The 20,208-nt window shown below is 34.5% G+C and overlaps 1 protein-coding gene across 3 annotated transcripts; it reads right to left on the bottom strand.

Moving 5' to 3' along the window:
- Window positions 1–734: 734 nt before the first annotated feature.
- On the bottom strand, window positions 735–18,276 carry LOC123871670 (putative inorganic phosphate cotransporter). Of its 3 annotated transcripts, none has more exons than XM_045915579.1 (9): window positions 18,012–18,276; window positions 12,309–12,355; window positions 9,560–9,783; window positions 6,528–6,764; window positions 5,524–5,730; window positions 4,220–4,393; window positions 3,428–3,644; window positions 2,631–2,869; window positions 735–1,046 (listed from the first exon to the last, which is right to left on the bottom strand). In XM_045915579.1, the coding sequence occupies exons 2-9, from the start codon at window positions 12,340–12,342 to the stop codon at window positions 831–833; spliced, it is 1,548 nt and encodes a 515-aa protein (XP_045771535.1). In that variant the 5' UTR covers window positions 12,343–12,355; window positions 18,012–18,276; the 3' UTR covers window positions 735–830. The 3 variants fall into 3 exon arrangements, with proteins under 3 accessions (XP_045771535.1, XP_045771536.1, XP_045771533.1); XM_045915580.1 differs by lacking the exon at window positions 18,012–18,276 and adding an exon at window positions 16,875–16,980; XM_045915577.1 differs by lacking the exon at window positions 18,012–18,276 and having other exon boundaries at window positions 12,309–12,514.
- Between the last annotated feature and the right edge of the window lie 1,932 nt (window positions 18,277–20,208).

The following is a 20,208-nucleotide window of genomic DNA, read 5'->3' on the forward strand; positions in this document are numbered from 1 at the left end:
CAACGGTTGAGGAGCGGTCTGAATTCCAAAAGGTCGGCGGTTCAAACCCCATCCGTTGCACTATTGTCGTACCCACTACCCTTAGTTGGAGGGGAAAGGGTAATATCAGTCATATTAGCATGGCTAATATTCTTTATGAAAAAAAAAAATGCATTGCTTAAAGGTTGAAAATAACAGAATATTTCGTCTGAATAGTCTCCTAAAGACGTGTAGTCCTGTTGGCCCCGTTAGAGAAGCCTCTATGGGCGATTCCTCACTGTACGGTCCGGCTTTAGTGGATGCATAATTCTATGAAATTATATAGCACACTGTCTCGTGCTCTCTGTGTCGTCGGCAGCAAGTCTTCGACTGATGTCGGTCCGGCATCCAGTGTATAGTGTATACGCATGCAAAACTTCCATGTGTGCGTATGAGTGGCATGATCAGTGACCCTGGCCCGTACTCTGACGTGTCGAAATGGGTGAAATGAAGAATGTAGGTGTTGGTGTCGTGTCGTTGAGTACTGCCGGTGCCGAGCCGGAGCCAGGCTTTGCAATGAAGAAACGCCCTATCCTGACTATGAAGTTTCAGTGATATGCTTTACTTTAAGCCACCTGACTACACTACAAAGATACATTAATTATTATTTATTACTTGCGGAGACTTTCTCGTTAATTATTACCAATAAACTGTCACACTTCAAAAATTACCTATTATGGTGGCCCTGATAGGCTTGTAAATAAAACAACAATAACTGTACAAAACATGTATTCTCCTTTTTTCTTTTTTTTATAATAAATTACAAACTTAAAGCTAATAATACCACTTATAAATAGTTAATACTCCTTGGTCTATTGTTTTTCTTTCGTCTGTTCACTTTCAGCCTTTTCAGAGTCAATTGGTCGTAAAGACAACGGCCCGTGTTTCCAGTTTACAGGGTAGCCATGTATTTTCACATCGTCCCACCATAGCTGCTCGCCCTTAGCAAAGATGAGGTATACGACGTTTGTTATAACCAAAACTCCAAAGCACACCCAAAATGCTACACGCCACTCTTTTAGGGTTGACTGTAAACAAAATAAAGATAACATATTACTTTAAAAGTCAAATTTTCAGTCGCCGAATAATCTTTAACTGACAAGCCAATTATTCGTCCAAGCAAGCCAATTTAACTTTTTGATAAATTTCCAATACAAATACGATGTAAATGACCTCATTTATATTATTTATACTTATAGTAATTGTTATTGCACACACCTGTCATATAAAAAAAATTCAAGAAACATATACAAAAGGTTCCAAAGGTGGCCTTATTGTTAAAGCAATATTTTACTGTAGGCAAGCTTCGGTAAAAGGATTTATCGACCAGTGATTTGAAATTGATGCCCATTAATTATCGGGTTAAAAGCAAAATAATTTAAAGGCGGGACGTTTTCAGTTAACCTCAGTTTATTCATTGCAAATCTGTTACGACATGTGGACTAATTAAATCGTGTACTTTAAATTAAACTAGGTATTAATTATATCCATAGATGTAGGAGTCTATGATGCTGGCTCAGGAAAAAGCAGTACCTATAAGTAGAGCCCCCCACTAGACTTACAAACGGTACACGTGTCCTAAGACCGTGGAATGTGTACATAACTTCAAGGTATCTATTGTTTAGCAGTGGATATTTCTCGAGTGAAACAGTGACTGCCCTCAGTTATCATTATTAAAAAGTACCTACAGAGTTCGTAAAGATACGAGTATTTTCTCTAAAATAATAATGATTTAGCTAAAATTCAGACTGATAAGTGATAACTTCCATTTATCTAACTCCAAATAATAAGATTGAAAAACTGTCAGGAAAATATTATGATAACAGCTTATCAGCCCCCTTGGATGAAAATAAGCTTAACTGAAGCAGACACCGGGAACATCAAAAGGATTACGATTAGATGATATGACGTAGGCACTTCAAACAAGAGGGATTTGTTTATATCTAGGGGGGTGACTATGTAATATACTCACAAGAATAAGTTTTGATTTAAACTAGAAATTAGAGTATTTAGACGTCCATGGGAAATTAATAAGAAACTCAAATCGTGCCTACTCCCACCGCCAAATAAAGAGATGAAGAGATCCGTAAGAGAACCAGGGCAACCGAGATAGCTAAACATAGATTTAAGGATAAGGCAGGTATTCTTAGTCTTTGTGATATTGTTAGCAGTAAAGATTTAAAAAAAAGGCAACGGGTTGTGAAGCTGAAGTTTCAGGGCACATGATTAGAAAACCGATAGATGTTGGGATCCCAAGGTGCTAGAAATGCACTTCGTACTGGAAAGCGCAGTGTTGGCAGACCCTTCATCAGGTGGACAGACGACATCGAAGAAGTCGCAGACAACCACTGAATTCAGGTGGTACAAGACCGTGACGTATGGAAGATTTTACAAGAAACTTATATCCATCAGCGAATATGTATCGATTGACGATGATGATAATGATGAACCCTATTGCAGCTGACGTTGGTGAAAAAATAACTTACTTTTACCCGCAAAAAGTGTCGTAAAACAGTTCAAGGCTACTACTACCTAAAATAAACCTATTCCAAACTTTTTACATGAACAATATTTTTTGAATCGGATACTGAAGTCAATGTGATTGCACTTACATTTGGTGTTAGTAGACCAATCAAATAGGGTGTAATGATGCCAGATATTGCGGCAATACCGTTCACCATTGCAGTGGTAGTACCAGCATAGTTCGGCGTAATATCAAGAGCATTGATCTTCATGCCACTGTAGTAGGCACCCATCAACGTCATAGCAGCAATAAACCAAAACACTGCTAGTGTTGTATCACATCCCGAGTACGAAGCAAGGAGTATGCATATTCCTGGACCGGTTGCCGCTGAAATTCAGAAAACCAATAAAAGGATACTGCTCCAAAGGGAAAAAAATTAGAGCATACGCCTTTACGCCTAACTGAAGTAAAATAAAATTCACGTGGGATTTTTTTTTTTACAATAAGTCGACAAAAGCTTATCTTAAGATTGTAGTAAAAAGTAGAGCTTTAAATCCATGGAAGTAAGTACAAGGTACTTTAAAACATCAAGATAAAAGATGGTGGCTGCAAAGGAGATGTTCTGTTTGGCGACCATTTTATTGAAAGTATGCCTTTTTTTGTGTCAGTACTCTCTTATCACGCCTAGTCAAAAACCAAGTGACGTATATAATTAATTATTTACTATTCAATAATAGTTTATTAATTATTATCAGAGCATCAGCTATAATAATATAATTTCATTGCATTGCATTAGGTCACACATACTTCCACACGTCCTGTTTTATCGTATTTATCAAAAACCCATTTTGTTCAATGAGTCATTTTTAATCATACGCAAAAAAAAAATTTAGAAAAAGAGAACTAGTGATACCAAACCTCACAAAAATTATAATAAATATTTACCTATAGTAGTATAAATCTTTCTTGCATTTTGGATGCTGTGACACTTTCTCTTGATACAGAAATCACAAAGAAGTCCAAAGAAGAACGAAGCAATCCACATAGAGATGTAGGGCAAGGCAGACAGTAATCCAGCACGCTTGATGTTGAATTTCAGTACATCAGTCATGTATTTAGGCAAATCTGTCACCATCGTAAAGTAGCCCCAATCATGGCCGATCTAAAAATAAAGGTTGTAAGACAACATGTGGTTATTCAAGGGGTGGATCAACAAATTCCTTAAAGGCCTGCAACGTATTGGCAGTTTTTCTGATTTTGCATATGTTCATGGAGGACGATTATCACTTAGCATTGGGTGACCCACCTGTTTGTTTGCTCGCTATTTTTATTTAAAAAAAAAAGACGTGGCAAAAGACGAAAACTGGCGCAGACTTGGCGCGATCCTCGCACGGATACGGTGCGATGGTTTTTAATACATCAAGTCAATGAAAAGTACACAATATTTCTACAGTATAGGTATGTCTCGCCTAAGGATTTGCCACTTTTTATAGTTCTATAATTAGATATATTGATAGAGACACCACAGTTTTTAAGGCACATTCTGTACTGTAAACAAAATATTACTCGAAGAAGAAAAGGGCAAGAAAGGCTAAATGTTCAAAACATTTGCATTTATTGTTTGCGAGACTACTAAGAAAGATTAAGTTAGTTTAAAATCCCAACCTGCTCTTATAGATCATGGTTCTCAGAAAAATAAACTTATGGAACTAGAAGATAAATAGCTATTTTACTCACACCAGCAATAATAAGGGACCAAAGAGGAATAGATCTTAATAACGCTTTCCATGGCACTGGATCCAATACTTGTTTTTCACTATGAATTAAGGCCTGCACATTTTCATTCAGGAACTTTTTCTCACTGTCCGATATATAAGGATGCGTGTTCGGTGTACTGTAGCAAAGAACAGTCTGGAACGAATAACCCATATACAATGTATTACTAACAATAAGACGTATAAAAGTAAAACTAAAGAAAATATTATTGTAAAAATTGATAAATCTTTACTGTCTTACTTTAAAATACGCAAATATCTTATTACATGTTCAAGTTTAACTAACGTTAATAGGCCTACTTTTAAAGATTTACTTATCAAGTTATTTGAAACAAAATTTGCATTTTGCTTACGCACTTGATTTGCATAAATTTTATTAAGAATTTGAATATAACTGAGTTAAGGTTTAATCTTAAACATGCGGTAACACTATTAATGTACCTTCTTAGAGATTTTTTTCTCATATAATTGCTTTTTGTATAAAGGTCCCCAAGAATAACACATTCATTGATTTGATAATCGAAGAACACATTACAATATGAAGTATATTACGTAAATATATACTCATAACACCTACTTCTTTTGTGCATAAATATTATCACAGGCCCCCAAACACGTCACATTTGAAAACAATTTGTGGTTTTGATTTTCATCAAAGGGTCAATTACTCAATTGATCACTAACGTCATCTATTTTGATGAATAGTGACGATATTGACGAAGACTTGATTTCCGTGTTGCGAATATTTTGAATAGCAATTGTATTTGTGATGCGCAGAATCTATAGTTAATACGCACCGATGTTGTCATATAATATTTATATATAAGTACATATTATTATAAATCTTCGACAGTGAAAAAAGTTAGTCGGACAGACTAGAATCTATAACTTTACGAAAACCTCAATATTTATTATTTTGTAGCAAGACAGTTATTTTCAGTTATTATAAGGATGTGAAATTATTATAAGCGGTAATACTGGCTTAGTGGTTAACACTTCTAACTTTTCAGAGTTATGTGCGTTTTTAACAATTAAATACTTTACACTAGTTTTAACGGTGAAGGAAAATATCTTGAGGAAACCTATACGCCTGACAGTTCTCCAAAATGTTCTCATAAAGGGGTGTAAGGTCTGTCAATCCGCATTTGGCCAGTGTGGTAGACTTTGGCCTAACCTCTTCTTAATTTGACGAGATACCCGTGCTCAGTAGTGGGCCGGTTGATGATGATGAAGATGATGAAATAATATTTTAAAACAGGCAATTACCCATAATGCAAACCACGCAAGACCGAAACCACCAAACAAGTAAAACACGTTTTCCCATGTCCCCGTATGCATAATAAGGCCGGAGAAATATGAACCAGCTATATTACCAATTTGGGCACCACCAAAAACAATAGCTCCCATGCGAGCTCTTTCTGTCTTCGGTGCCCATTTGGATATCATTGCCATAAGTGCCGGCATAGTTGGACCCTGGAACAAAAATGCTATATTGAACAAAAAGTATCAAATCATAGTAAAGAAGTACTACGCTCACTTTCATGAATTTCAAGAACAAATTATACCTAGGCTATGCCCGCGACTTTGCCCACGTTGACTACATAAACTTAAAAACCCTAACCCTTTGGGGTTTGAATTTCTACGGTCAAAAATACCTACTGTCCTAGCGGATGTCTACGTCGTAATACCTAACTATTTGCACGCTAAATTTCAGCCTGATTTGTCCAGTAGTTTGAGCTGTGCGTTGATAGATCATTCTGTCAGTCAGTCAGTCAGTTACCTTTTCCTTTTATATATTTAGATAATATCATCAATACATAACATGATTCTACAGCGTAACCTTATATGCTTTAAGTGTTGAATCAATTTTATTTTGTTCGATCTGACTCGAATTGGTTTTGTTTTATACCTGCCGGTTTACTTAATCACAAAAAAAATTAATCAACGTAATGACCTTGTCTCACTCTTTAGGTACCGTAGTATCTAAGTAGATACATTCATGATAGCTTAGAGCCTTAGGTAGACTCCAATAAAACAGCAAGCTTAGTACAAGTTTCCACATCTCGACAAAGTTTATAGTATGACTTTAACGTCAAAGTAAAATTGACCAACTGGCCTTGTTGAGTTCATTCTACAGCCAATATAAATGGAAATTGCGAACCATGAAATGCATGCTTTCAAAACAAGGGGATATAGATTTGTTTTACTCTTATGTTAGATACTGGAAATCTATTAAAACTCGTTCTGAAGGGTACAGATTGTATTATTACCTCACCGAATCCTTCAATAACACGTAGAATAAATAAAGCCGTCGCGCCACCAGATTTGACAGCGTACGGCGTGATGAACGTACAAACAGCTGTCGATAACAACCCTCCTCCAAGCACCCATTTTCCTCCGTACCGCTCAGCGATCATTCCCCCAGGAATATGTGTTAAGACATAACCGTAGTAAAACGAACTCAGAATAAGACCCTGAGTTGCTTCGCTCCATTGAAAAAGTATGGGCTGAAAAAAATGATTGTTATTTATATATTTATACTCTATTGCACACAAGCAAAGTTAACATAACGACAAACATACAAAATATTAAAGCGTTAATTTTTATTTACAATTTTTTTCATTAAATAACTTTTTCCCAACTTTGTCTGCGTGGATTTTTTCCGGTAAAACTAGCCTAGATGTAAAACCATCTACCTATCAGCGAAAATCCCATTAAAACCCGTTAAAATTGGTTCGAAGATAAGGTCGGTTAAAAAGACAGCTGTTAACATAATGAAAAAATATAGTTATTTCAAAATCAGACATAATATAATTAAATAATATAATTTAACTTCAACTTTAGTTACTTGCAAATGTATATGTAGGTATAAGTCGTTCAATTTTTACAAATCTTTATTATATTGGCTGTGCTCTTCTTTTACTTCTTCTCTTGCTTTTTTATTTCAAAACAAAGGAAATTCGTAAGCTTATAAAAACCAAGAAATAGAGAAATCGAAACTATTGCCTAAGATGATAATTTATTATTATTATTAGTTATTACATACACGTGTCATGATGATTATCTTGTTATTAATTTATCACACAGTTTATCTAAATGGAATTCTGTTTTATTTCATTACCACCGACAAAAGGATAACTTATTCAGGTCAAAGTTACTATAACATTACGAGTGCGTTCGTTATTTTCAAATCTTTATATATTTTAACACGTTTTTATTAACTTGCTTTCTTGTCGACCTATTTGTTTGTTTGTCTGTCTATCCGGAATAATTACCTTGTAATTGATATTAAACTAAATCCCGGTGAGCTCAAGGCAGGAAATTTCAAACATAGGTTAGCACGTTAGTAAAAACTAATAAACTCTTCATTAGATACCTATTGCATGCACCCGGTTTTAGGCAAATGGTTTTTATAGGTATTTATGTTAATTTATCTACTTTTTACCTCTCACATTGTATTATGTTCTTTCAATACGTGCGCGCGACGTACATTTAGGCATATACATTTACAATAGCATGATTTCATTCCGCAATTTACAGGATGCTATGCTACCTAGTTTTAATAGCACTACAAATATGGGGATTTAGATAAAGTAGATAGAAGTAATTGCAGTATACCGTATTTACAAATCGAATTGGTTGAGTGTTTACTAGAAGCATTAACATCAAACTCTATATCTAAATAGTACCTATACCTTAAACATTATTTGTCTATGAAATTGACAAAATATATTGTTTAAGGTATTCCGAGTAATATAGTCCATGGGTATACCATTTTTAAAGTATAGTGCGTTTCATCGAATAGTACCTATGGCGTTATGTTGGCTTCCCTGTCTGTTGGGTAGTTATTGGCACCATACTGGCATGAGAAGATGCAGATTTTGTTTATTTTCATTTGATTTTCATTTTATTCATTCAGAAAATCAAATGAAAATAAACAAAATCTGCGTCTTCTTATGCAAATATGGTGCCAATGAGTTGGAAAGACAGGGGAGCCAACATAACGCCATAGGTAGGTACTATTCGATGAAACGCACTATAGGTAGGTATATTATAATAACACGTAAGCGAAAAAAATATTATTCGTTTATAAATACATGAATTTTATCATTTCTTGCATAAAATATTACTCAACAAATGTTTTTAATGCAAATTATTATTTTCAACTTCAATTCGAACTAAGTAAATGGATTTAATTTTTACATTTTAGTTATTTTAATTTTTTAAAACCGTAGGTAAGTATCTAACCATGTTTTAAAGGTTCCTGACCTGGAATAAAATAAATAATTTTTATATTCTTAAAGCGGTTTTCATTAACATTTATGTTTTATTTTGGCAGATCTTACTAATAAACGTTGTACAACTTTACTAATAAGAAAGTAAGTGTATTAGTTAGGTAAACCCAACCGAACTAAACCGTGGCGAATAAGCTATAATAGCTAGTATCTATACTTTTAATTTTCTTTATTATCTATAAAATTATATTACTTAGTGTCTTTGCTATCAGTGCATAAAACAAAAAAATATCACGACTTTAAAAAAAGTCGACAAACGCACGACTTGGTGCAAAGTATTACAATACTAATTTAGAAAACAGTTAAGATTAAAGGCAAAAGCAATTTTTATTCATTCAGTATAATTTTGGGTACTTGTATGAATTGTCGGAAAAGACAATTTATCGTTTCTTGCATGAAAATATAATGGAATAGAAAGTACAATAATCATATAAGAATAATTGATGCCATACAATATACCTATTCTTCCTTATTTTTTTTTCATAACCTGTCTTACCCTTGGATAGCTACGAGATAAGGACTCGAATTGAGGTAAAAAAATAATTATGATGTGTTGACAAGGATATTATGTTATATGTATATTTATATATTACGGATAAGTGTGCGTTATAATTTATGATTGAAAAATACCTACAAAATATTTTTTCAATGACATTGTGAACTCATACTAGGTATTATAGAATTTATTACATTACATTATAGAATTATTTTTTTAGCTATGGATAAAATAATTTTCATAAATAAAACACACGGAATGGCAAAAAATGTACAAGTCTTAAATACGCAAGTAATTATTATTTACGAATATATATTTTTAAATACATGTGCATTTCGGATAAGAATCTCAAGGTCAAACTTCTTGAAAAAAAAAATTATTGAGAGCTTAGTTCGGTAACCTCGTACTTGTACTAAACTCCCAAGCTAGACTTAGACAATTTATGGAACTCCACCAAACTTGTGGTTCGGATCAGGGCCTTAAACTTTTAAGTTGTTGATAAGCTACTTACGCCAGTTTGCCTGAACAAATAATCCGATAGTCTCATTGTCTTATTAGCTAAGGCGTTAGGATCTGGGCAAGCATCGGGGTCCCAGTTCTCATCTCCTTCAACTGCGATTGTCTTCTTCACCATCTGCGTGATGGCCAAGTTGAGACATACGCGCATTGTGTACGCGTTAGCGACAGCCAATAGCGCCATTATTGCAAACACATACCTTTGTGGTATTATGAATACTGTAATAGGAAAAAGTTATTTTTATATACAAGGAACTCCGGTGTCGGGGCGAAACGTACGTCGAGTGGTGGTGGTGGAGCGTATTGATTGCTTGGTGGCTGGCTTTTCCTGCACGTTTAGCAGTGGGAGGGCGGGTGGTGCATATCGCATGCTGCATGTTGCACCATACAGATTTGTCTGTTTGGTGCAACATGCAGCATGTTGGTTTGCACAGGTTTAAATACTTTAAGGACTGGGATTAAATACACAAGCACGTCTGAGATCTGATTTTGATGCGCCGTCATACACCTCGTGTTCAGCTTGGATTATTTATTTGCGCGCACTATATAGATAGGTACCTATCAGCCTTCCAACTGGTGAGGATAAAACTTGTTTCTGCCAAACAGGTGTAATCACGGAATTAAAAAATATATATACGACAAAATGTGTAAGTGTAATAATACCTACAGATTACTATAGTAGTAGGTAGGTATACCTTATTGATGTGACCTTATTACCGAATTGAAGGTTAGGATGTAGAATATAAATAAATGCATGATTAAAAAACCACAATCTCCTTTTCTTTTGAAAAAAAAATACCATTGTACTCGTAAGTATAACAAATTGATTAAATAATATTTTTACTGAAATAAATTTTCTCTCCGTTATATATATGTAAGGTAAGGGAAATTATGGTTAAAAAAGTCTAGCAATGCCTAGTGTGGAGGCGGCCGATAAAGAACAAAAGCATGCAGGATATACCTCTTTTATAGAGATCTATTTTATTTTGTTTGCCGTGGAGACACTGAGGTCATGGAGTCCTAGTGCTAAAAAAATCACGATGCTAAAAAGATTTTGCCTCATCTGGTGACAGAAGGGCTGGCTTTTTTTTGCGCAAAGGATCAGCCTGGCAGCATAGCGCAGAAATGCAGCCAATATGCTTGGCACTAATCCACTCGGAGCCGATTTTTACCAGGTTAGCTTTATTATTATTTATTTTTTATTTAATGTAACATTTTCAATTAAGTATAAAATCCGAAGGCTTATTAAGAAAGCTCTTAGTAACTAAAGATAGTGAAACCATAGATGCCACTCATATTGAAGTCTCATTTTCGGAATGGGCATCAAGAAAGAAATGTTATACCTATATTGTATCAATAAAATTATGAGCAGGTAGGTATATTGGCGCTAAACTTTGTTCACGCACGGCTATGACCTAGCTACTGCTCTAAGTCCTTACTACTTTGATGTGATTAATGCCTTGATTATAGAAGAGAGCCACCCCTGGGTTTATGTACTCGTACTCGCACGTCAACATCGCAGTGTGTTGCTTTAGCAAACAATGTCTTTAACCGAGGTAGGCATGCGACCGATATCAGTGGAGGAAGATTTCAGATGGTTTCGCTTGTGGCCATCAGACTTCTTTCAGGCCTAGTTTAGCACGTTTCATATCAAATTGGAAGTATTCTCAGGCCTTGATCAATCGGTAAAAATTAACTATTTCTTCAATAAAATTGATGAATGCCGATTCGAACAAATTGAAGGTTTTTAATTACTATTAATACTGATCTTACAGTTACATCAGAAGAATAATAACCCTAAGAAATTCAATAATAATATGTAGTTTACATATAGCGTTCTGGCGCTATACTGTAGGTCTATAGAAACCAGTTTACTTCCATTGCCCTTTTAGATAAGTCCGCTTCCAAATTAGACTGAATCGTCACTTATCCCCAAGTGAGATCCGCAGGCAAGGATATAAAAGATTATACTAGACACCCATAAGATAGGTCCCCTACCTTACTCGAAGAATTTAATATCATCCATAGATCAACCGCCTTATGCTGTGCGTTATATGTTTATGTCACTCAATCAGCCACGGTACTCTTTTACATACATATACATATATAATAAGTATGATAAAAGCAAATAATAAGAACAAAATAAAAACAAAGAAATGTACATATGAATAATGAAAAAATAGTGATAGCTTAGTGGTTAGGAGGTTACCTCGGGTTCGGGATTCGATACCGAGTAGGTAGTAGGTACGCACCGCTAACTTTTTGGGTTATGAACGATTAATAATGATTAATTGCACTTGTTTTATCGGTGAAGGAATATACATACATAATACAATAATACATCGTGAGGAAACCTGCCGGAGAATTTTTCGCGTAATGTTCTCTAAAGGTGTCTTAAGTCTGTCTTGCCTGTCGCTCTTGACTAGCGTGGTAGACTATGGCCTACATACACACTTTACAGTCTGAAAGAAGACCCTTGCTCAATAGCCGACGATATGGAAGAGAATGAGATGACGAAAGAATGTTAATTTACTACATAAAGTACAAGAGAAACTTAATTTTGATTTAATTTTAACGATAATTGTTTTTCATTGGTTTTAGGAATTTCTAAATCCAAGATTCTATAGGAATACCGTGCATATCTAGATTAGAAGAAATCCTAAATGGGAAACCATGATTTTTAGATATTTTATTTACCAACATTAAAAATTAAATATTATAAAACAATAAAATCCACTACTTACGTTTTGATAAAACAAGGCGCCATCCCGACAGCATTTCGTTGTTTTTCCTAGAACCAGCAAAGCCAACATTAACACTGATCACCATACCGAACGTAAGTAAATATAACACTTAATTTATTGTGAGTACAAATAACGAGCACTACGCTCAATTTCTTTGGCGCGACTATTTGACATCCAAGCTAATCAGGAAAAGTTACTGCAAATGGTACGGCAACTCACAAATTACACATCCGAAAAAAAATTAATTGGACGCGCTCTTACGGTCAATGATGCTTTTCCTTAAGGACGTCTCATTGTAAGCGATGCTGTTAACAGGGGTCTCTTCGTCACTTACTCCATACAATCGTAGTTCCAATTTCATTTGAATACTAAGCAACCAAAGTCCATGAAATTTTGCAGACATATTCTAGAAACTAATATCTGTGGCTCTGGTTTTTTAGATTTTTCTAAAAATATGCAGTTTTAAAAATACAGGGGCTCAAAGATTTGTATATGAATTTTTAAGACCGCGTAACTTTGAAACCGAATATTTTAACAGAAATCTGGAAAACCACAGGCATAGATATTAGTTTGTCGAATATGTCTGCAAAATTTCATGGACTTTAGTTGCTTAATATTCAAATGAAATTTGAACTACGTTTGTATGGAGCGAGTGACGGAGAGACCCCTCTTAAAGACCTAAGTAATTAGATATTTAGCACTACAATTTTCATTAACACTACCGGGAAAGCAAATTAAGAATTCTATAAACGGCAAAAATTAATATTTTAATAAGTGTCAAATAATAATAAATAATCAATCTAACCGGATAGGTGCTAAAGGTTTTTATTAGGAGCTGCGATTACAACACTCTTTTACAGAAATCAGTATTAAACTGTCAAAAGTCAAGAATCACGTATTCCTCTTGTAACCAATTATGTTAATTTTAGATCTGTGGGTCGATTCCGAAAAACCTGTATCAATCATTATTACAATCGCAATCGTTGTGATTGGCTGAATTTATGTTTTTTTTTTATAAAGAATATTAGCCAAGTTTATTATGCTACCTTATATTCCCCTTTCCCCTCCAACTAAGCGTAAAGCTTTTGCTAGGAGTGGGTACGACACCTTCTAGGTAGGCGCGCTCTTTAATAAATTGAAATATTTTTAACCCCCGACCCAAAAAGAAAGGTGTTATAAGTTTGACGTGTGTATCTGTATATCTCTCTGTGGCATCGTAGCTCCTAAATTAATGAACCGGTTTTAATTCAGTTTTTTTTGTTTGAAGGGTGGCTTGATCGAGAGTGTTCTTACTTAGAATCCAAGAAAATCGGTTAAGCCGTTGGAAAGTTATCAGCTCTTTTCTAGTTCTTATTGTAACCTTCACTTGTCGGGGGTGTTATAAATTTTAATTTACACTTATTATTTATTCAATAGACTGCATGGTTCGGGTTGCCTTTCCTAACGAGAAGGAAAGAATCTGGTGTGATTGAAGTCAGTTAAAAAAGTTACTCTACTCATGAAGGTTTAAAAATGTTTTCAAAAATATCATCTACATATTTTGATTTATATTTATTGGAAAAGACAAAGATTAGAAACATGTGTAGATTTTTAATTATCTAGCTACTAAGTTTATCTGCAGATATGAGCTAACAGACATACATCTTATAAACTTTAGTACACAAAATGTCTATCAAAAATGACGTCACATGATCTTTTGATGAGCTGATAGAGTTTTAAGATTATTTTGTCTGATCAGTCTTACTTCAAAAGATATCTCACGATAACAAGCAATAGGAAAACAAATAGAAGAATCAATATGCCTTGGCACTTTACTCTATCACTTTTTCAATTTTTTTTTAAATCTTTAATTTGCTTAAATCAGAATGTATTCAGTTAAAAACTGAATGTTACAAATATGCCCTGTATATTCTATAAGTTTAACAAAATATAAATAAAAAATAAAATAAAAAAGTTAATAGATTCGTAGCTAAATAATCTTTTTATGATAAAACTGAAGGTAACTGTAGGGAGACACACTCCATAGATATTAGAGTTAGGCGGGGTAAGAGTAGTTGCGATTAGTGAGATAGCTTGGTATATTAGTGACAGGTTCGATTTCGGTAAAATAATTTTGATATTTAAAATTTTGTGCTAGATAGAATATTACATTTGTATTTATTTTATAAAGTCTATGGTATTTTATAATGTATTTCTCCCATGTTTTCCCCATTTTAACCCGACTGAATCAGAAGGAGACTTTATTTCGGGGCTATGTTTGTATATAAATAAATGTATTAAAAATCACCTGCAGCGTTAATCCTAACAAAATAAGTCGTCCTTAGGTGTGGGAGTAACATTGAGTGGGTGAAAAAAAAACCAGTAGATAATTTGCGAACACTTGTGACCAAAAACAAATATTTTATGGCGCAGCCTGTAGCCAAACAGGTTGATCGATTTTAATTAGGTGTCGTTAGATTTGTCTCTGTCCGTCTGTCGCATTTATTCTCCATGTATAAAAACTATAAAGTAGGAAATAAAAACTATTTATCAATTAGTTGTGTATACGTCAGGTTAAATTAGTAATTAATTATATTAAATGTCGTTGGTGAGGACATTTTAATATTATTTACTAGAGGACGCCCACGACTTCGTCCGCGTGGATTTAGGTTTTTAAAGATCCCGTGGGAACTGTTTGATTTTCCGGAATAAAAGTTGCCCATGTCAATTACATGGACGCAAGCTACCGCGGTACTTTTCATACTTTGTTAAGCGGATGGGTCTTTAGGAATCCCGTGGCATCTCTTTGCTTTTCCGGGATAGCCTATGTCCGTCCCAGGGATATAAGCTAACTCTGTACCAAATTTCGTCAGAATCGGTTAAACTTTTGGGCCGTGAATAGGTAGCAGACAGACCGACAGACAGACAGACAGACACACTTTCGCATTTATAATATTATAGTATGGATGGATGAATATGGATTACTAGTGACTCGCCCGGCTTCGCACGGGTGCTTAAAATATAAAAAAATGTACCTATAGAGAAAATAAAGTATAGCCTATGCCACTCAGAAAAGAATGTGGCTTTCTATTGGTGAGATAATTTTTAAAATCGTTCAGTAGTTCCAGAGATTACGTCCTACAAACAAACTTACAAACTTCACCTTTTTATAATATTAGTTTAGACTCTATAGAGTATAGATAAAATCAAACTTAGTACTTTTAAAATAATTATGTCCCCGACGGCGATACTTTTTTGCACTGAAGTTTAGTTTCGTTTTTATAGTGTTTTTATTAAAAATTTCATTTAAGTATAATTTTTGCAGCCTTCTGCGCACAGTCGAGTTATTTTGTCATTTATTTAATTATTAATTAATTTTTATTACCTTACCTACACTGATTTATTACCAAAGAAAAACGTTTCGGTATTTCAATCCTATCAAAGTGTAGGTACTAACAACATATGAAATAGTAAATATTTAACTGAACTAATCGTTAACAATCTTATCATAATATTTGGCCAACAAAGGCGCATTTAGTTAACATGCGATAAATTAGATATTTTGAAGTAACTAGGTTTTTTACTTGAACTTGAACCAAATATAATTACGAAAACTAATAAACTAGTTATTGCTTCATGAAAAATTACGTTCTTCTGAAATAGATGTCCATTGTCCACATAAAAAGTCTATTCAACTTGATTTGAACCAAAAAGGTTACGAAATATTTGAACGAGCCACCGATGAGTTAAAAACTGACCTCTTACATTTACTGCAGATTTATGTTGACTTGCATAAAATTTTGTATACCTCTTTATTTTTAACCCCCGACGCAAAAAGAGGGGTGTTATAAGTTTGACGTGTGCTGTGTATCTGTGTGTCTATGTATCTGTGTATCTGTGTATCTGTGTATCTGTCTGTGGCATCGTAGCGCCTAAACGAATGAACCGATTTTAATTTAGTTTTTTTTGTTTGAAAGGTGGCTTGATCGAGAGTGTTCTTAGCTATAATCTAAAAAAAATGGTTCAGCCGTTTAAGAGTTATCAGCTCTTTTCTAGTTTTCTTGTAGAAAAGAAGGTTAGATGACCGTTGGGTTCATAATATTATGTCAATAGACAAATGTCAAGCTGTCAAGATGGACGTTGCCTAAATACATAATTATATAATTATTTATTTGAAAATGATGTTTTGGAAAACTCAAATACTTTGGATCGTCGGGGGTGTTATAAATTTTTAATTTACACTTGTTATTGATAGTTAGCGATGTATCATAACACAGGCGTACGAATTTGTCTTCACTTTTAAAATACAATTGTATGAGCTTTATATATTTAGATTAATTTTATAATAACTTTGAGTATTTAGTATTTGAACTCATTAAAAGTATTTTAGTAGTGTAAAATACTTTTAATGAGTAATTTTTAAAGACTTTTAATGAGTAAGTATTTTAGTTGTAGTACAAAATAATATATTTCTGTGGTTAATAGCGCCTTCGATTTTAAAGAATTAGTTAGTTTCTTAGTTAGTAAGAAAATTAATAGTTATAATAAATTTTATTATAAAATAGTTCCAAGACTTTAAATACTTACTTTTATACGATGTTCTTGAGGTTAGGTTTTTAGGAATTTAATAAGTAAGTATCCCAACAAGGACAAGCAAGCCTATACTGAACTCTGCCGATCTCAGAGTAGAGTTGTTTCACACCATTTTTGCGATTCTTTTTATCATCTCGTATGATTGACGTTATCAGCTGCATTGGGATCCTTAGAACATTTGCTGATTTATGTCTTAACAGGTCTGTTTAGTAAAATATCTTGTTCCGGTTCCGTATCTTTCAGAAATATTTGGACTCCGCATTCTCATCATACTTTTCTTTATAATATTTCAATATAAAAAAAGCTTGCGCTTGAAGACAATCATCCCTACATGTTTGTTAGTTTATTGTTTTGTCCTTCAATCACGTCGCTTATCATTAGCATCATTCAACTTATCGGCATTAAAAATGTGGAGGACGGAAAATAAAAGAGGTCTCACAGATTTTTAAAAGACCGAAATCCACGGGGAGGACTCGCTGGCGTCAGCTAGTGTTTAAAAAACCAATGATGAGGTTAGAACGTTCTTGCCTAGAGGATGTCTATCCACTCTTGCTTTGAAGGTATTCAGGTTATACGTTGCAGGAAACACGGATGTTGGAAGGGAATTCCATACCTTAGAGGTTTGTATTGAGTAAGAACGTTTCATACGAGTAGATTATAGGAGGACTATACAAGGATACATCGTTCACGTTTTCTCACTGTACTGTAGTAGAATGGTGAAGGAGGAACAAGGTTGAAAAGTTGGTTCCTGAGCACTCTCTAACGTAGAGAAAGCTTTTTAACTAACCCCCGACCCAAAAAGAGGGGTGTTATAAGTTTGACGTGTGTATCTATGTATCTGTCTGTGGCATCGTAGCTTCTAAACTAATGAACCGATTTTAATTTAGTTTTTTTTTTGTTTGAAAGGTGGCTTAATCGAGAGTGTTCTTAGCTATAATCCAAAAAAATCGGTTCAGCCGTTTGAAAGTTATCAGCTCTTTTCTAGTTACTGTAACCTGCACTTGTCGGGGGTGTTATAAATTTTTAATTTACACTTGTTTTATGGTAATTTCATTCGGACCCCTATCCACTTTGATAAGGTAAGAGAAGAATATAAGAAGAGGAAGAACAACCAGAGGGTTCTGTACTAACCTGGAGTGATATTGGAAGATCTTTTAGTCCGTTCCGATCTTCGACATTAAAATATTGCACCACTAATCTTGCACCACTTTTCTTACGAGGCGTCGCATAATATGCGATATCCATCAAACATGAAAATACGGTATGTATAGTAGGTACATAGTATAGTGATCGTTGAATACGGTAGGTAGGTACATTATTTCAGTACTCAATGCGATTGTCTTTGTCTAGACAACACTTATGCGTCTACCGCTATAATGCGGAAATCCTTATAGTCTAATGTGATAATACATGCCTGGATACTCTAATTTACTTACGACTTTATACCTACCTATTTCTTTTCCTTCATTTATGCATGTATTTCTATTTATGTCGTTAAATCTAGGAGTTGAACCTAAGTGCTTCATAGTGATTTATAAAGTAAAAAAAGAAAACTTACATTCGCCTTTCCCCTCCAACTAAGCGTAAAGGTTGTGCTGTAGGTGCGACAATAGTGCAACGGGTTGGGTTTGAACGCCGGCGACCGGATTTCATACTGCTCTTTTAATCGTTGAGCTATTGAGACTTTAATTATACCTACTTACAAAACTGCTTACAATAAATTACTTACATCGAATACATACATAAAATAACTGTTTAAAATAAAAAGATTCCGACGAATTGAGAACCTCCTCCTTTTTTGGAAGTCGGTTAAAAACTGTTACAATAACTTTGATGGTCTCTTGTTGCGTCAGTAGATGCTGCGTCAGTTCAGAGTTTTTGCGAAATATTTGAATAAGTTTTTTTTGAGTTGAAAATGTTAGAAATCCATACTAACATTATAAATGCGAAAGTGTGTCTATCTGTCTGTCCGTCTGTCTGTCTGTCTGTCTGTCTGCTACCTTTACATGGCCCAACTGTTTAACCGATTCTGATGAAATTCAGATGAAAAAACCTCGCCCCGAAGGAAATAAACGAGAAGAGCGCGGGTCGCGTAAGGATTTGCTCTGCTCCCACTCGTATGAATACAACGTTACTTGCCACCACCTTAGAGCATTCAAAAATTATAACATCACCTTATCTCTAATCCATTAAAATAAAAAAAACAATTTTTATTATAAAGTCACGATATTAAAAAAAACGTGAATATACGTCACGACAGACAACTCTCATCTCTCATAACTACTTGTAGCCCGAGAGCCCAAAGGAAATTATTTTGATGAAGTTTGCTACAACAGCTGAGAGTGGGTATAATGGCGACCCTGCGTTACTTGATTGGTAAGACTTACCAGCTGGTCCGTGGTGGGCTCATACATTTTAAAAGATGAAACTACCAGATACCTACTTACTCAAATCTTTATCTACCATGTACCTACCTAAAAACAATAATTTTTTTAACTAAAATCCACGCGGATGAAGTTGTGGGCATCAGTCACAACCTATATTAAAAATGCGAAAATGTGATTGTTTGTTGGTTTGCTGGTTTGTCCTTTAATCACGCTGCAATGGAGCAGTAATTGTGATTTTTTTGCAAGGACGTAGAGAGTGACATAGGCTACTTTTTATCCCGGAAAATCAAAGAGTTCCCCAAATCGAATGAAGTCGCGGGCATCAGCTAATCACTACCCATATTATAAATGCGAAACTGTTTGTTTGTTGGTTTGCTCGTTTATCCTACAATCACACCACAATAAAACAATGGAACCACGTGATTTTTTTTGCATGGATGTAGATCATAAAGGCGTAGGAGACGTGAAATCCAAGAGTTTCCATGGAATTTTTAAAAACCTCAGGCGGGTAAAGTCGTATCAGCTAATGTTGAATAAAACGAAATTAAAACTTTTCTAGGTCCAGAGCTCATCGTTTTCTCACATTGATGCCATGGTTTTTATTTGTATTGATGACATAGATTTTCTCTCGTGGACGTCGCTGGAATGATCCTAACAAGTTTTGAGCCTCAATAGCTCAACCGGTAAAGGAGTGGACTGAAAACCGAAAGGTCGACGGTTCAAACCCCGCCCGTTGCACTATTGTCGTACCTACTCCTAGCACAAGCCTGGCGCTTAATTGGAGAGGAAAAGGGAATATTAGTCATTTTAACCTTATTTTAACATGGCTAATATTCTTTTTTAAAACAAAAAAAAAAGTAACAACAAAGCAATGCTATAGAGCGATAAATTCATTTTATTACAGCTTACTGTAATACCTACCTATTTCTTTTATCTTTGAA

Source organism: Maniola jurtina, chromosome 14, assembly GCF_905333055.1.
Source record: "Maniola jurtina chromosome 14, ilManJurt1.1, whole genome shotgun sequence".
Lineage (NCBI taxonomy): Eukaryota > Metazoa > Arthropoda > Insecta > Lepidoptera > Nymphalidae > Maniola > Maniola jurtina.

What these genes read in the sequence shown, in the direction of transcription:
- LOC123871670 (XM_045915577.1), bottom strand. Translation starts at nt 12,393, where the DNA reads ATGGTGATCAGTGTTAATGTTGGCTTTGCTGGTTCTAGGAAAAACAAC. An exon ending in TTATTGAAGGATTCGGTGAG is followed by an intron (nt 5,731 to 6,527) that starts GTAATAATACAA and finishes TTTTTGTTCCAG; the next exon opens with GGTCCAACTATGCCGGCACT. An exon ending in TTGGTCTACTAACACCAAAT is followed by an intron (nt 1,047 to 2,630) that starts GTAAGTGCAATC and finishes TTTTGTTTACAG; the next exon opens with TCAACCCTAAAAGAGTGGCG.